This window comes from Phlebotomus papatasi, chromosome 1 (genome assembly GCF_024763615.1).
Source record: "Phlebotomus papatasi isolate M1 chromosome 1, Ppap_2.1, whole genome shotgun sequence".
Taxonomy (NCBI): Eukaryota; Metazoa; Arthropoda; class Insecta; order Diptera; family Psychodidae; genus Phlebotomus; species Phlebotomus papatasi.
The window spans coordinates 44,005,909-44,020,914 of record NC_077222.1 but is presented as its reverse complement, the minus strand read 5'-3'; the positions used below and the strand labels follow the sequence as shown (position 1 = coordinate 44,020,914).

General features: G+C 35.4%; 2 protein-coding genes across 2 annotated transcripts; one reads left to right on the top strand and one right to left on the bottom strand.

Annotated features, from left to right (window-relative positions):
- The first annotated feature begins 945 nt into the window (after nt 1-945).
- On the top strand, nt 946-1,727 carry LOC129798368 (probable prefoldin subunit 5). The gene is made up of 2 exons (XM_055841486.1): nt 946-1,158; nt 1,223-1,727. The coding sequence occupies exons 1-2, from the start codon at nt 1,057-1,059 to the stop codon at nt 1,595-1,597; spliced, it is 477 nt and encodes a 158-aa protein (XP_055697461.1). The 5' UTR covers nt 946-1,056; the 3' UTR covers nt 1,598-1,727.
- Nucleotides 1,705-2,709, bottom strand: LOC129798364 (glutaredoxin 3). The gene is made up of 3 exons (XM_055841483.1): nt 2,553-2,709; nt 2,042-2,458; nt 1,705-1,956 (listed from the first exon to the last, which is right to left on the bottom strand). Exons 1-3 carry the CDS (start codon nt 2,702-2,704, stop codon nt 1,779-1,781), a joined length of 747 nt encoding a protein of 248 aa, XP_055697458.1. The 5' UTR covers nt 2,705-2,709; the 3' UTR covers nt 1,705-1,778.
- Between the last annotated feature and the right edge of the window lie 12,297 nt (nt 2,710-15,006).

Here is a 15,006-nt window from a genome sequence, read left to right as displayed (position 1 = left end):
TTTATACGAAAAGAGGCATAAAAGTAGCCAATGAAGCTTAAGAATTACGTTTCCTGTAAGAAAATTGCCTCATCAGATGTAAAAGTTAATATTTGTGATTCACACGGACACGGCAGTCTCACTAAATGCTGCCAAAAAGTCTCTTTCACTAGTAAAACGACACGTCTTTTATATGGAGGGTAGGTCTACAATCGGCCTACTATCCCGACTATAGAAGACCTACTCTCCCTATTAGTATATACAGTAGACTCCTCGTTATCCGGCTGACTGGGGGACAAAATGACATTTAGGTTTTTTGAATGATCAACGGTTTTTCTATTTTGTGCAGTGTGAATTTATTTTCTGTCTGACAAAGAAAAAAAGAATTTTCTTCATGGTGTGCTTATGTTTCATTTTTTATCACAATATCTATTAAAAACTTCGATACAATGTTAATGATACTTTAATTCACTCTGGACAAACTTCGTGTTTAGTGAAAATAATTTTGAATATATCAACCGCCAGTGTTTGGCAGCTGTCACCCGGATAACGAAGTGCCGGATAACGAAGAGTTGAGTGTACAGCAGACTCTTCGATATCCGGCTGACTGGGGGACAAAATGACATTTAGGTTTTTTGAATGATCAACGGTTTTTCTATTTTGTGCAGTGTGAATTTATTTTCTGTCTGACAAAGAAAAAGAGAATTTTCATCATGGTGTGCTTATGTTTCATTTTTTATCACAATTATGTATTAAAAACTTCGATACAATGTTAATAATACTTTAATTCACTCTGGACAAACTTCATGTTTAGTGAAAATAATTTTGAATAAATCAACCGCCAGTGTTTGGCAGCTGTCACCCGGATATCGAAGTGCCGGATATCGAAGAGTCTACTGTAATAATTTATCTAATATTGTATGTATAACATTTGTTCCGGCCGGGTTGTATATATACTCAGTACGATCTGTGAAGTCAGTACGAATAGCCGGCCGGGTTGTGAGTGTCAGTCTGGTGGGAGCATTTTATCACTGTTTATTTTTCTTCCTGTGATTCCCAGCCACAAATCCGGTAGAAATGGCCACTATTTCATCCACTGAAGAGCCGGGGATGCAGCAGATTGATCTGATGAAGCTGAATCTGCAGCAATTGACTCAGTTAAAGAATCAGCTGGACCAGGTCTCTAACCTCAAAATATTGGCTGTGTGGGTGGTATTTTCACATTTTTCTGGGAATTTTGCAGGAATTGGGCGTTTTCCAGGAGTCCCTGCAGACCCTCAAGATGGCAAAGAGCAAATTCATGGGGTCAAAAGAGAGCCTGGAGCAATTTAAGCCAGATTGGAAGGAGAAGGAGCAACCTGTGCTGGTTCCACTGACGGGAAGCATGTACGTGCCGGGAGTTATCAAGCAAGTGGACAATGTTATTATAGATGTTGGCACAGGGTACTATGCTGAAAAAGATGTTGCTGGTGCCAAGGACTATTTCAAGCGAAAGGTGGATTTTGTGCAGGAACAAGTGGAAAAAATTGAAATGCTGGGATTTGAGAAGTCCAAGATCCGAGATGCCATCATGGATGTGATGGAGATAAAGTTGGCAGCTCTACAGAAGCCTTCGTAATCTCCTGCATTGCAAATATCTTCCCTCGTTTCAGCCTAATTTATCTTGCATTTTTTCCGGAAAGAAAACCTATACACTCAGATAAATCATATGAAAAAAGGTTAAAATATACTAAATTTCAATTTATTCATCCCTCAAAAGCCTTTTCCTGCTCTCTAGCAAAAAAAAATATCTGAAAAATCTACCCAGCGAGTGTTGCATTGAGTTCTCCAGAAGCAAGTAGCTCCTTGATTATGTCCAATCCACCAATTAATTCGCCTTTCACGTACACTTGTGGATACGTTGGCCAGTCTGAAAACGTCTTTAAGCCCTGCCTCACATCTTCATCCGTGAGAATGTCGAAGGTGTCATAAGAAACTCTGTTTGGGATGCAAATGAACAAATTGTAATGCAAATATTTCTCTGATCTCAAAAATATTCTTGCCCTCTTAACCCCAAACTCACCCAGTTTCATTTACAATGGCGATAAGTTGCTTGGAAAAGCCACATCGAGGTGCATTGCGATCTCCCTTCATGAAAATCATCACCGGATGGCGATTTATCAGTACCTTCAGCCTCTCTTCCAGCTTTCCCTTCTCGGATGCCAAAACACCAGCTAATTTGGCACATTTGCTGGTGAAGGCACCAATGTCTACTCCATCAATTCGATCTACTGCACTTCCGGACTGGAAGAAGACCACTGTGGGCACTGCTTCAATCTGATGCTTCAGCGAGATTTCTGACAATTCCTCAGCCGGTACATTGATAAACTGTACTTCAGCGTATTCGGGCTTCGTTGACAGATCTGTAGCTACGTCCAGAACTTGTTTGCACTGTTCCGCCCAATCAGCAGAGAAGATTGTCACGGAGAGTTTGGGGGATCTAGAACAAATAGGGAGCAAATGGTCAGCAAACATAACCACAATCTTTTTGCTAAAGAATAAAATCTCCACAATGCAAGAATTCCACCACTCACCCTATTAACTTTGTGTATTCATCCGCTGTGGCTACGCTCACTACACCCATTTTGGAAGATTTGCAGCCCGTTTTTCCTGATCCCTTGATGAGAAGCAAGAGAGTGATGAACGAGTAAAAATGTAAATTGTTATCAGCGCCCCCACGAATCATTCCGCGAAGTTATAAGTACACTATGAAGCATATCAAATGTTCATGTAAATGAAGTGTTTCGATAAGGGCGCGACCGCGAGGCGCGATGCGAATTGGATGAAGGGAAAAAACGGAAAAATATTAACACTTCGTAGAACCCTAACTAAAAGTGTCACGGAAGGACCAAGTGGCAGCCGCTGCCACTTATCGGATTTTACATAATATTTTAATATTTTTACATATATTTTAACATTCGGAGCCTCTGGCAGTTCTTTTCTGGTGTCTGAATCAGAAATTTCACCTCCTTGGGTACTGTATCTAAAGATTTTTAACCATTCGATGTTTTCATTTTTATCAGAATCATGGCGTCAGGGAAAGTGGTGTGCCTTTTAATACGGCAGCCTTTGAATATTTCAATTTTTCTCTTATTTTTCAAAGCAGAAATTCTACATATGAATAATAGTTAATACTATTAACTATTTTCTATTAACTTCGCTTAACAAAATGGATTTTGAGCTTTGGTAAATAAGAGAAAAATTGAATAATTCCCATAATTATTCATATTTCATACATATTTCCCAATTCAATATTTCCCATAATTCTTCTCAATAATTTGCAAAAACACTTTCAATTTGTTCTTTTAAGGCTTTTATACACTAACAATCAAGAAAATTACATCTGCAGAACGTCAAAGTCCCAAATAAAATGCATATGGCAGCAACTGCCACTTGGTCCTTCCGAGTGCAGTTTTTTGTTTTCGCAATATATTTATATTAATATTTAATTTTTATTAAAAATTTTATAACGAAAAAATAGCCAGATAAATTCTGCACGCATTCAATCGGGTCTCCAGGCGAAATAATATATTCTTCACTATAAAGAATAAAATTGAAAATTAAATTGGCAGCGGCTGCCACTAGGGTCCTTCCAAGTGTTAAAAGAATTTAATTACTTTTATTGTGATTTATATTGGAGTCGAATAATTCCATAAATTCTAAATTCAAATAAATCAAGAAACCTAGTGATAAGCCTAGATGAAGTTATGTCCTAGACAGGCTTGAGGCTTAAGCCGAGAGACAGCTTAAAATATAAAAGGAAACTGATGGAAATGTACACAGTAAAAAAATGTGTAAAATTTTACTATACTTACTTTAGTTGTTTAATTTAAAAATGTTTAAAAAATGCACAACATTTTGGTAATTTATTGTCACGTGATTGAAAATTACTACTATTATAGTTGAAACAGGAAAAACCAAAAGTCTAAAGAGGCAAAAAAAAAAAAAATCAAAATCTTCGAAATGAAAAGAAAATTTCAACAATAAACAGAATTCAACAATTTTTAAATTCAAAATTCCAAATTCAACAACTTTAAATTAAAAAATTTTAAATTAAACACTTTTTTCAAATTTAACACTATAATAGTGGTGTGAAAGATTACACACTATAATAGTGTTATTTTTTTTACTGTGTAGTCTAATCATAATTAATGAAATTTCATAATTATATCAGTGTAGGCGTTAGAGAAAGATTTCGTGAAAAAAGCTGGTGATAAGCCTAGATCAGCTTATTGTAAGTGATATTCTTAACGTGAGCTAACTCGGAATGCATGCAATTAGAGCTGAAGTTGGGGGACGACTGATATCCCGGTTCTATTATAAACTTGATTATAATCAAAGAGAACCTACGCCACATTTTGGAAACTTCATAGCCTAGACTAGACTACAACACTCTATAATATGATTAACTTTGGCAATGGCGTTTTTGAGAAAAATGAGTTTGAAATTTGATGAACTTTGACGCTATCGCAGCGCCACCTGTGGTGAATTTTTGAACTTCCATCTGAAAGTGCTCATCGAGACGAAATCAAAAACCCAAAATTTAGGTCAAAATGTTAATTAAAACCGGAGATAGAGGCCGGTCAATATTGGAACTTTGACCCCTTATAGCTCGGGTCAGGACAGGGGTCATCGATTGACTTAAGTACTTTTTTGTTTGATAGGTATAATATGCGGCTACAAAATACTTCAGCCCGATGCACAAAGAAATTTTTGAATTATAACTTAGAAAATTGAAAATTTTTCTTTATGTTATATGGACTTGTGATGTTAGAAGAGAAAGTGGCATTTCACGAGACCTTTCCAAAATGCCCTCACTTTTTAAATTATGACAATTAGAACCGGAGTTATGGCTATTTTAAGAAATTAATTTGGACCTTTATAGCTCGGGTCAGGGGGGTCAGGGGACCTTTAGTTTGGTACTGATCGAAAGCCCTAAGGCCCAGCCATAACATACTGAAATTTGAGCCTGATCGATTCCATAGGGGCGGAGCTATTGAGAAAACAATAAAAGGGGGGTATACAAAATGGCGGAAGTAGGGGTGGGGGAGGAGGGGGGGTCAATGCACCAAGTTACAATTTTCACCGGATCATTTTTCGAAAACCACAAGTCGATATCTTTCTTGGTTCGAAAGACCGGCCGGTCGACTGGATGGTCGGGTACGTAACTTAGCCACCTATACACAGTAGAGCCTCGCTCTAGGCCATATTTGGTTCCAGATTTGACACTTGGGTCGCACTATAGTCCATGTCATTTTTTTTTTAAATTATCAACGACTTTTAGTATTGAAATTGCTCGACGACTTCCACTTTCTTTGCGATTGTGGTACTTGTCCTCGTTCTCTTCATTATGGATCACAATTATCACAACTAGGGTAAGGGCTCATAATTTTGGACAGTCTGTTTATAAGCATCAAAGTTCCAAGTTTGAAGTGCGATATTTTCTATACTAATTGACATTTCTTGTTACTCTCTTTTCAGAAGGGTTGTTTAGAAACTTGGCAAGCTATTTATCATCTCATTTTTACTAAAATTAGTTTTAATACGTTTAAAAATGAATTGATAAGTAGAGGTGACTTTGGCTCTTATTTTGGACAACTTGTTTATTAATTTGGCCAACTTGGCTGTAAATTTGGACAGCTAATCCGCCTCAATAGGATGCCCATTGTTCTTCATTTGATGAACCAATCTTACCAAGTTCTCTTCCTGTTCATGTAAGGGAAACGTGGAATGTCACAAGAAGCCCGGAAACTTTCCATATCATTAATTAAAGTGAGTGTGATTTTAAAAGTGTGATTAAAGTGAGTGATTATCATTAAAATCAGTGTTTTGAAATCAACGGTCGATAAATTGTGGACTATAGGGGAATGTTGGCATGGTTCGGACAGAGTGAACCTTCAAACAACGCAACTTTTCTCTTTTTTTGCAAAAAGCTAAGTTCGCAAGTTCTTGTAAGTTCGTCATTTCTTAGCCATAAGATAGATTAAGCTCATGAGACGAGATGAGAAATGGTAAGTTAACTCTTTGAATACAAAGAGAAAATTCGCATCGTTTGAAGGTTCACTCTGTACGATCCATGCCTACATTCCCTTAGAGCGATGGCCTATAGCGGGGTTCTACTGTATGGTGAAACTCATTTTGGCCAAGTTTGAGCTCGATCGGACGATATGAAATTTTGGTAGGATTATAGTAGGGATAGTAGGTGAGATTGTCAAGAATCTCACCTAATACAGAGAATGGTTTTATTAATTGCCACCTAGATATTTTGCCTAGAAGTTTAAAAGAAGAAAAAATTATTTGAAAGCGAGAAAATACGTTTTTTTCATGCAAAATTCAATTAGGGTTTTCTTTTTTTCATTTGCTTTTACTATTTCTTTTAGATCCTTTTCCTCAATTTTATTAGAAAGTAATAAGAGTAAATATGCACAGGAGTTTCTTTTATACACTTGCTTTCTGTCTTCCCAGGAGCTTCTTTTCCGCCTCCGTGTTTACACAATTCGGCAGGCACTCAAACTCCAGGCGATACAAGTCCCACAAACAGACTCTCCGGATGGATTTTCACGTTCTTGGGATAAATTGCATTGGAAGTCCTTTGAGAATTTTCCACTGCACAGAGATGAGCTCTGGAGGAAAAAAAATCATTTTAATAATTTAATTTCATCCAGTTGACAACTTTCCCCTTGTTTATTTGTGTGCTCATACTTTCTGCTGCATCTCTCACCTTCTCATGGAATTTTTCGTACCATTTTCACAGACACAAAACACTTACACCTTGTATATACCAAGTATTTTCTCTCGGAAAATGGAAAAGTTATGTCGTCCTTTCTTATTCACAATTCAAATGCCTTATTTACAACACGGGTTATTAAATTTTTATAAACTCCATAGTAATTTGAGCAAGATGACAACAATTGTCTGAGACTTTTTGTTTGACAGAGCAAGATAATATATTTTTATTTCAACGTAAGAATATTATAATAAGGTGTCATTATTAAAATTTGTTTCAGATAAATTATAATGAATTCCCTAGTATCAAAACTTAACGTTTAAAATATATAATAAAATTGAATTAATTATCTACAATGAACTTTGGGTAAAGAAATCGATGAAATTAATTAATGAAAACACTGAGATTCAATTTTTACTTAAGCGTATACTTCATGAGAGTAACATTGTTTTCAATCGTAATGCAAAATATTCTGATTATTGAAATGGTTAAACTAAAGCGTCTCAGCTTTGGGGAATTCTCGAACTTACAAAAATATAGGTTTTATACATAGTGAGCAGAAAACCATTCCAAAATTGAAAATTGGTTAAGAAGAGCTCATTTAATAAGCCTACGACCGACGGGTAACTAAAAGAAAAGTTTTCAAGAAAGATTATCCAATTTCTATTCTTCGGCTATTCATTGTAGATTAACACTGATGCAAAAAGGTGAAAAATTTCAAGACCTTTCGAGAAATGCACATTTTACCAAATAACTTAAGAAATAAATCTTTATGGCTCCGATACAGGTAAGATCAGGTAAATTTAATGAAAGCAAAATTCACATCTCTTTCTTGCTCACACACTTTGCATATGTTTATCTCATTCTTTCGATTCAGCTAATTGAATTTGGAGTGGTTTAAAAGAGTGGAGTGGTTTGGAGTGGTTCGAAAGAATGAGATAGACATATGCAAAGCATATGAGAAAAAAGGCATTTCAATTTCGACTTCATGAAATTTTTCCGATGTAAAAGGTATGCCGGAGCCATTAATATTGGTTGACCTTTGAACTTCGAAAATGACGATTTTTAGGTCATAGAATACGTATATACAAAATGAAATGTTCGCCTTTAATCTTCCAAAACATATTCTAATGGAACTAATCGTAGGAGGCGTTTTCGAAATTAACCTAAAATATGGTTTTGAATGTTCATCCATAGAAAGTTGGACAAACTTTTTGTTAAGTTCGGAAATAATAATGCTTTTCACAGGATCCAGTTGGCTTTTAATAAAAGGTCCTCTCGATAACTCTGTAGGATAAGCAAAAAAAAAAGTCTTTGGTCATATTCAATTTTATTTATCAAGAATATAATGACAAAAGTCGATATAGCGAGATCTTTCAACGATTATCCAACGTTTAAAAAGTAGTCTCTCGATAATGCTCTAATAGCTCTAATATTAACCATAATTTTATTACTTCATTGTTTGAATAAAATCGTCTATGAGTCTGTGAACTTCTTTGGTTATACTTATAACCCTCTTGAGTTCTACACTGACATAAGAGGATAGAACATGTGCTTATAGAAAAGCGCGAGGGATGGTTAAGGAGCGATAATATGAAGGACTCCAGAGTATATTTATCAACTGCGAGAAAGAAACTTTGTCGTCTAACTATAAATATTGATTCTGTGTTCCGTTATAGAAGAACTTTTCTAAAATTGACTTTATGGCTCTAATGTTGGTTCTGCCGGCTAAAACCTCCTCCTCGACAAAATACACACCCACATATTCCCTTGGCCAAATATACCTTCTTTGCTCCACTAATGGGGTAATAAAGAAGACAAAAATTTGTGTACAAGAGACTCTACACATACCTGAACTGCATAAAAGTGCAGTAAATAGTTTTCTCTTGGCTCCTACGTGGCCTTTTAGTTTGGGTAGTGGGCGGTAGAAGTTTTTGCAAGAAGAGTTGTTACTGCAGAGGACATAAAAAAATTAAATGTATAATTCAATTCAAACTTTATACTTTAAACATTAACGAATATCTTTTGCACCATCTTGAAAATTTTCCCAATTACATTATCTGTGTCTGCAAATAAAAAAAGAAGAACAGAATGATACATTTTATTCAAAGTTAATTACCCTGATAATTTATCATTCTTCAATCCTTCTACGCAACCAAGACAAATTTCTGACCCAAAATAGGGCGAATGTTCAGTTAAAGAAATCTTTTGCATCTTTCAACCACCGAAAGAGGCCCATTTGTCTAACAATATCCCTCCTCGGTGCTTCTTTCAATTCATTGTCTCCACGACCAAGAAATTTTCCATTAATCTTCCTCCTTATGCCTTTCACTCCATCCTCTTAGAGGTCACCCCATATACTAGTTTTCCTATACCTCCTACAACAAATGCCTCACGGATAATTTATAGGGCGACTCGAGAGTATGATTTTTTCGGACAGATCTTTTTGATAAAGATATTTGGCCGGTGGAATTCTAAAAGAGTGATTTCCTTCAAGGCAACAACCACAGAAACACCTCGTTTTTGGGCTCCTTCAGGTTGCCTCTGATTGTTTTTATCTGAAAATATCCGTTATTCTTGTGGCTTGCCAAAGGTATTTTTGAGTGCTCGAACTCATGACTTATAGTTAGATTATCTGAAAAGTACGTTTGCATCATTTACTGTTTAACGGTTCTCACACGATTTAAACCGATTCATAAATTAATCAAAAGATCCTACAAAATAGTATTCAGAGTAATAAAATTGATATTCGGGCAAAACTTACTTAATGGTTTATAACCGGTTCATTATCGGTTCACAACCTATTTCAACCGATTAATAAATCACAAAATATTTACCAAAATACACCTCGTAGCGCCCACAGAGCTGGGGTAAGTGTAAATAGCCGAGACAGAGACATCTGAGCGATAACCATTTTTATACTTTGTGTCTCGGCTATGACCGTTTTTTTTTGGTAATTATTGAGGAATTACCATTTTTCGTTCCGAAAGCTCCTGGCACTCCGGACATTTTTATTCGCGACAATTGTATGAATGACCGTTTATTTTTAAATCATTAAACCGCCAAATTGAAGATCTAAGTAAGGGAAAGTTCCCATGCTTGATACTGTGAAATGATTTCCAAGGTTTGTGATTATTTTCTGAGTATCACACAAACTGAAGCGATTCTTCCACTATGACAAAAAAATGTCTCACTTATTAGGTTCAAAATCCCACCTCAAATAGTTCCTGAAAAATCTTAAATTTTCTTCAAGACGAACATGGAAATTCAGTGGCGACTTTTATACAAATTGGGTCCGGGGCTTTCCTGTATAATAATTGATTCGACAATTCGGAGGCCCATTTTCACTGTAAAAATTTCACCGGATACAAAAAAATGCACATCAATATTTAGACGGAACTCTAATCTATCTGCTTAAATCGTTTGTAAGACTGGTTATTAGTTTTAAAATTACTTTTATCTAATTTTTCTAAGCCATGTTTTTATGACATTAGGGCGTTAGCGAAAACCATTTTTTTCACTTTGTCCATGAAAATATCACTCTGTAACCTTAAAATTCAGGCAACAGGGTTGAAGGCTGTCAGTTGTCGATAAAATTGGAGGATTACAATAGGTCTAATTATGAAAGAATCACATCTAGGTGTTTCTCCTAAATATATCAGATATCATTTAGACGCTGTTATTTTGGTATAAACGAAAATTGAGCACTCAGCCAAATAGAGAAAACCTTATCTAAGCTTTAAGAAAAATTCTTTAAGATCCCCGTGTTTGTCATAATGGCGAATGGCCAAGAAAAAGGTTTCGCATCATTCACCATTCCCATTTTTTTACACATAAAAAAGCATAAAAATGTAAAAGTGGTCATGATAAAGTTCCTTTACTCTTTAAATGGACTTTTGCAGATGGTCAAACATGTAATGTGATTAAATAAAGCTGAAACGAATATTTTAATCTCCATCTGGTAGCATTTTAATCTTCTCCAATCAGTCTTAAAGTTATATTTAGGGATTTGTCATTAAAAACTCAGGGTGAGAAGACCATGCTACAGATTTTCTTGTCTTCTGGGATATACAACTTCTAGGTGAGGAAGAAGGAACTGAGTTTTCGCGTGAATGACGAAGGAAACATTCATTCTTCATAAATTTTAAAGCGGCCGAATAACGAGCAGCTTCATCATGATAAAGTGTATCGCGTTTATCCATGGATGGGCTCCAATTTAGAGTGTGACAGAGTCTTCTAACCCTCTCTCCCGTAAATGCCTTAGCACCAGAAGGCACCCAGGGTCTCTGTCTTTTCTTCCACCAACCCATCTATTTATTCATAGGAATAGAAAATTGGCGGAATTTCAGTTCAAGTTTTTCGGTTTTCCTCGTCACACACTCTTTCAAACAGAGATAATCTTAGTATAGATCAAGGATTTTCGTGAGAATATTTATCATTATAAAGAATGAAACTAATTAGTTTTACTTACGTAATCGGCGTTACAACCAGTTCCTTGTCATGGTCTGACTAAGGTCTATTGTCTTGATGAGTGGTATGCAGAGGAGAGAAATCATGAGAATTCCGTTTTCAGGACTAAATTGATAGCCTTACTTTAAAGACTTCCACACTTTGGCTACATATAGGGGAGACCGGGGTACTCTTAACCAGCAAATGAGGCTTTTTCTTCGCTCATAATTTGTGAAAAAATGATAAGGTTTGTCCAATGTTTTTATGTTTCACAAATAGTATTAGAAATCAGGATATTGTCTGTATAAAACCATGTAGTTCAAAACTCTAAAACCCTTGATATTTGCTAGAGAGGATAATGAAAAATATGACACATTGACAACACGTGCCCCGACCTGGGTAGATATAGCCATTATTGGGGATTTTTTTCAGCTGAAATTTGAAATTGTAGAAACCAAATATTGTTTCACTTGATACGCTGAAGCCTGCTGATGTTAAATCTGTCACTAAAATCTAAAGGAAAAAGGCTTTGGTTGAATTTTTAAATAAATTTTTGTAATTGAGTCAAAACTGATGCAAAAATCCTGAAAGAAATCTATTTCACAAATCAATAACGATTATCCATATATTAGGAAAAAATCATTGGTTGCTTTAGCCTGCCAAAGAAGAAAGGCTACATCTCCCCCGAAGGCTGTTTCAGTGTTTATCTTCTTATATAAAAAAAAGAGATAAGTTCAAAATATCTTTTAATTAACTTTATTAAACAGAAACTAGGTAAAACTATGATATCTTGATTAGAAACTCAGAAAACCAAATGCTGGGTCAAAAACTCTAACCTGTAACATAAAAATTCCAATTTTACACTAATTTTATAAAAATTCTTCTAAATTGTAGGATGATATTATCAGACATAGGGGAGACCAGGACGTTTGGGACAGGGGTAGTGTGGGACAAGCCGATTTTTTCATTAATTTTTGAAATAAATGGGATTTAACCACCACTCAATCGTAAACAATATTAAGATGTATCCTGACTAAAACAATGGATATCCTCAGTTTAATTGTTTTAATTTCACACACACTTTCTTAAAAATTGATAAAAATTTTATTTTTTGATTTCTCAGTTTTGCTCTTTGTATTTTATATCAGCGATATATAATAAAAACTTTTTTATCTCATTAGCTAGAAGTATAATCTGGGAACATATTTTTATAAAAGTTTCAGAGATTTTACGCTCTTGTTTTCTCCTTGAAGGTTTTAAATACCAAAACTACCCGGAGGGATGTTTGGGACACCTGAAAGGGGATGAATGGGACGTTGATTTTCGACAAGATTGTAGGTGGCGTGCAATTTTTTATTGTCAAAATGGAGAGTAATGCCCAGTTTCTACTGGAAATCTATCTATTGTGCAAACTTTACCAGTTGAGCAGTTGTCTACAGGGACAATTAAACCATCAATGTCTTGGAAAAAAAAATAATTTACTCTCCAGAGGATATTCGATCTTTGCTCAATCCCGTTAAAAACTATTTTCTCGAGAATTTCTCGAGCAATATCCTCTACAATTCTCACAAATTCTCCAGAAAGGGCAAGACGCGAGCTTTTCCAGAGAAATGAGGATAAAATAGGTAACATGCAGTTGTCGTAAAATCAAACAGGATTCCATCAATGAGTTTAAGTTCAAAACTAAAAGTTGCAGGAAAATCTACTCGCGTGAGGAGTTTGATGATCATGATTGCAATAATTGCAATTAAATAAGCAAAGAAAAGTAGATGGAAAATAAGAAGAAAATACTTTAAATAATTGATTGACAATAAATGACTCTACCGTACAAATTAAATTGATATTAATTTCTAAATATGAAAAAAAGATTAAATATTTTTATTTCTATTAGAAATATTTTTTATCTAGTATTTAAAATTAATTAACATGCTCCAATAATGCAAATTATGCGAGAAAAAATGCGTTCCATACTGCCCCAAATCGGGGAGGTTTGGGACAAAGTGTCAAGTTGAATGTTTTACCTTCTCCAAGAAAATTCAGTTGCTTTCGAAGTTCTATCGAGTACTTTTTATAAAATCAATACCCATAAGTATCCTATAGACGGCATAAAATTGTAATACACTATCGTGATTTTTTGGAATACTCTCTCAAAGTCAAAACATGAAAAAGTGTCTCAAAATCCCCGGTCTCCCCTATATCAGGGAAGGGATGTGTTCCTACTTTTATTAAAAAAAAAATACTTTGCTCAATGTACATTTTGAGGGAAACGAGAAAAATCTATTGTCTAATTCTACCCCTGGTTAATTGTATCCCGATTTCCGCTGGAAAGATAATTTTCTTCTGTTATACTTGTGGAAATGTTCATTTTAATTCCATACAAGCTACTTATAAATTAAGGTTATGTTTGACAAAAGCGATATAGATAAGTGTTCTTTCCCCTACCCTCTATAAATCACCCTTATTGCTACTTTGACATTTTTACGCGAAGTCAAACTGCGTTTACTTTTCCTCATTTCATAAGCGTAAACTTCATTATGTGAAATGAAAAATCGGCCTTTTTTGAAAAATGTTTTTTTTAAAGTATATATTGATTTTTTTGTGAAATGTAAATTTCAAATCTAAGATAAATAAAGTACATGATCCAAAAAGAATTTTTTTCCAAAATAAATTTTTAAACATGTTTATTTCAACAAAATATTTGTAAACTTCATTACGCGATCCACTGTATGTCCTGGTTTCTCTTAATATGGGCTCTCCTTTTTCGTTTTGCGATTTTTATTGTATCTAGAAAATTACCATCCGGAAGTATCTCAACTCTGTCCTCGTCAAATATGTGGGGTGTGTTCGTGGTGGAAGATTGGTGGGAAAGGGTGAGGAAGCAATATACAATGGAGGCGATATAAGAAAATTGAGAATGGGCGGGATGGTGGCTAAAGGTTCATAGACAATTTATTTCACCATCATGTTCTTCACCTTCTGCCAGGGACTCATTTTCAACATTGGGGATGAGTCCCCTTTCATCCGGGTACCGGGGCCAAAATAATAAATTGTGGACCATTTTATGATTGACACTGTATTATATTTAAGGAAGAAATCTGGCGAGGGTCAATTCCAAGCACTTGTGAACTGTATTGAGATGTCTTGTGTTTCTCTCCTTTTGGAGTCTTTTCAGCTTTTTTTCTGTTATAACAATAAGGGCGACATTGGGAGTGAAAAACATTGTGATGGGAATGAAAGGGAAAAGAAATATACGGGTGGGCACCCTTCGACAATTGGACTCTATCAATAGGCGATTTTCCTTTCTTGTGTGACTGCCACCATCTCCGATTTCTCTGTCTCGCCACAATTTCTTTCGATATTAGGATTTTTTGTTGTTGCTTTCTGCGATGGAGTGTAAGCCATCATTCCAGATCATTCTATTTCATCCCCCTCGTTCCCCTAAATTCCATTTCTACTCCGCCTCTATGCTGTAAGTCAATTATGTGACATTTAACATATAAATCAGGTGTTTAGAAACACTCTCGCTCGAAAACTTTTCAATTCGATTTGTGGGGGAGCTTTTCTTGTGCCGTCAATCTGGGTGAAATTTGTGGCCAAAGCTTTGTCAGTTTATTTATTGTTTTATATCAGGGGATGGTCTTTATCTCAGGGGCATCTGCTGGAAAAGGGAGAGAAACTTCTTTTTGCTGTAAGATGAGCACTTTGTCATAGCAATATAGAGAAAAATGCCGTAAGCTACTCATTCTCTGCAGATTCTGCAGTTAATTGCATTTTTCTGCACATTCACCGATCCTCGAGGACATTCATCTTTC

Bases quoted from the DNA above. Each gene is read 5' to 3' on its own strand.
- LOC129798368 (XM_055841486.1), top strand. From the start codon at position 1,057: ATGGCCACTATTTCATCCACTGAAGAGCCGGGGATGCAGCAGATTGAT. The intron at 1,159-1,222 runs GTCTCTAACCTC...GGAATTTTGCAG, and splicing joins TAAAGAATCAGCTGGACCAG to GAATTGGGCGTTTTCCAGGA.
- LOC129798364 (XM_055841483.1), bottom strand. From the start codon at position 2,704: ATGATTCGTGGGGGCGCTGATAACAATTTACATTTTTACTCGTTCATC. The intron at 2,459-2,552 runs GTGAGTGGTGGA...TATTTGTTCTAG, and splicing joins GAATACACAAAGTTAATAGG to ATCCCCCAAACTCTCCGTGA. The intron at 1,957-2,041 runs GTGAGTTTGGGG...CATCCCAAACAG, and splicing joins GCCATTGTAAATGAAACTGG to AGTTTCTTATGACACCTTCG.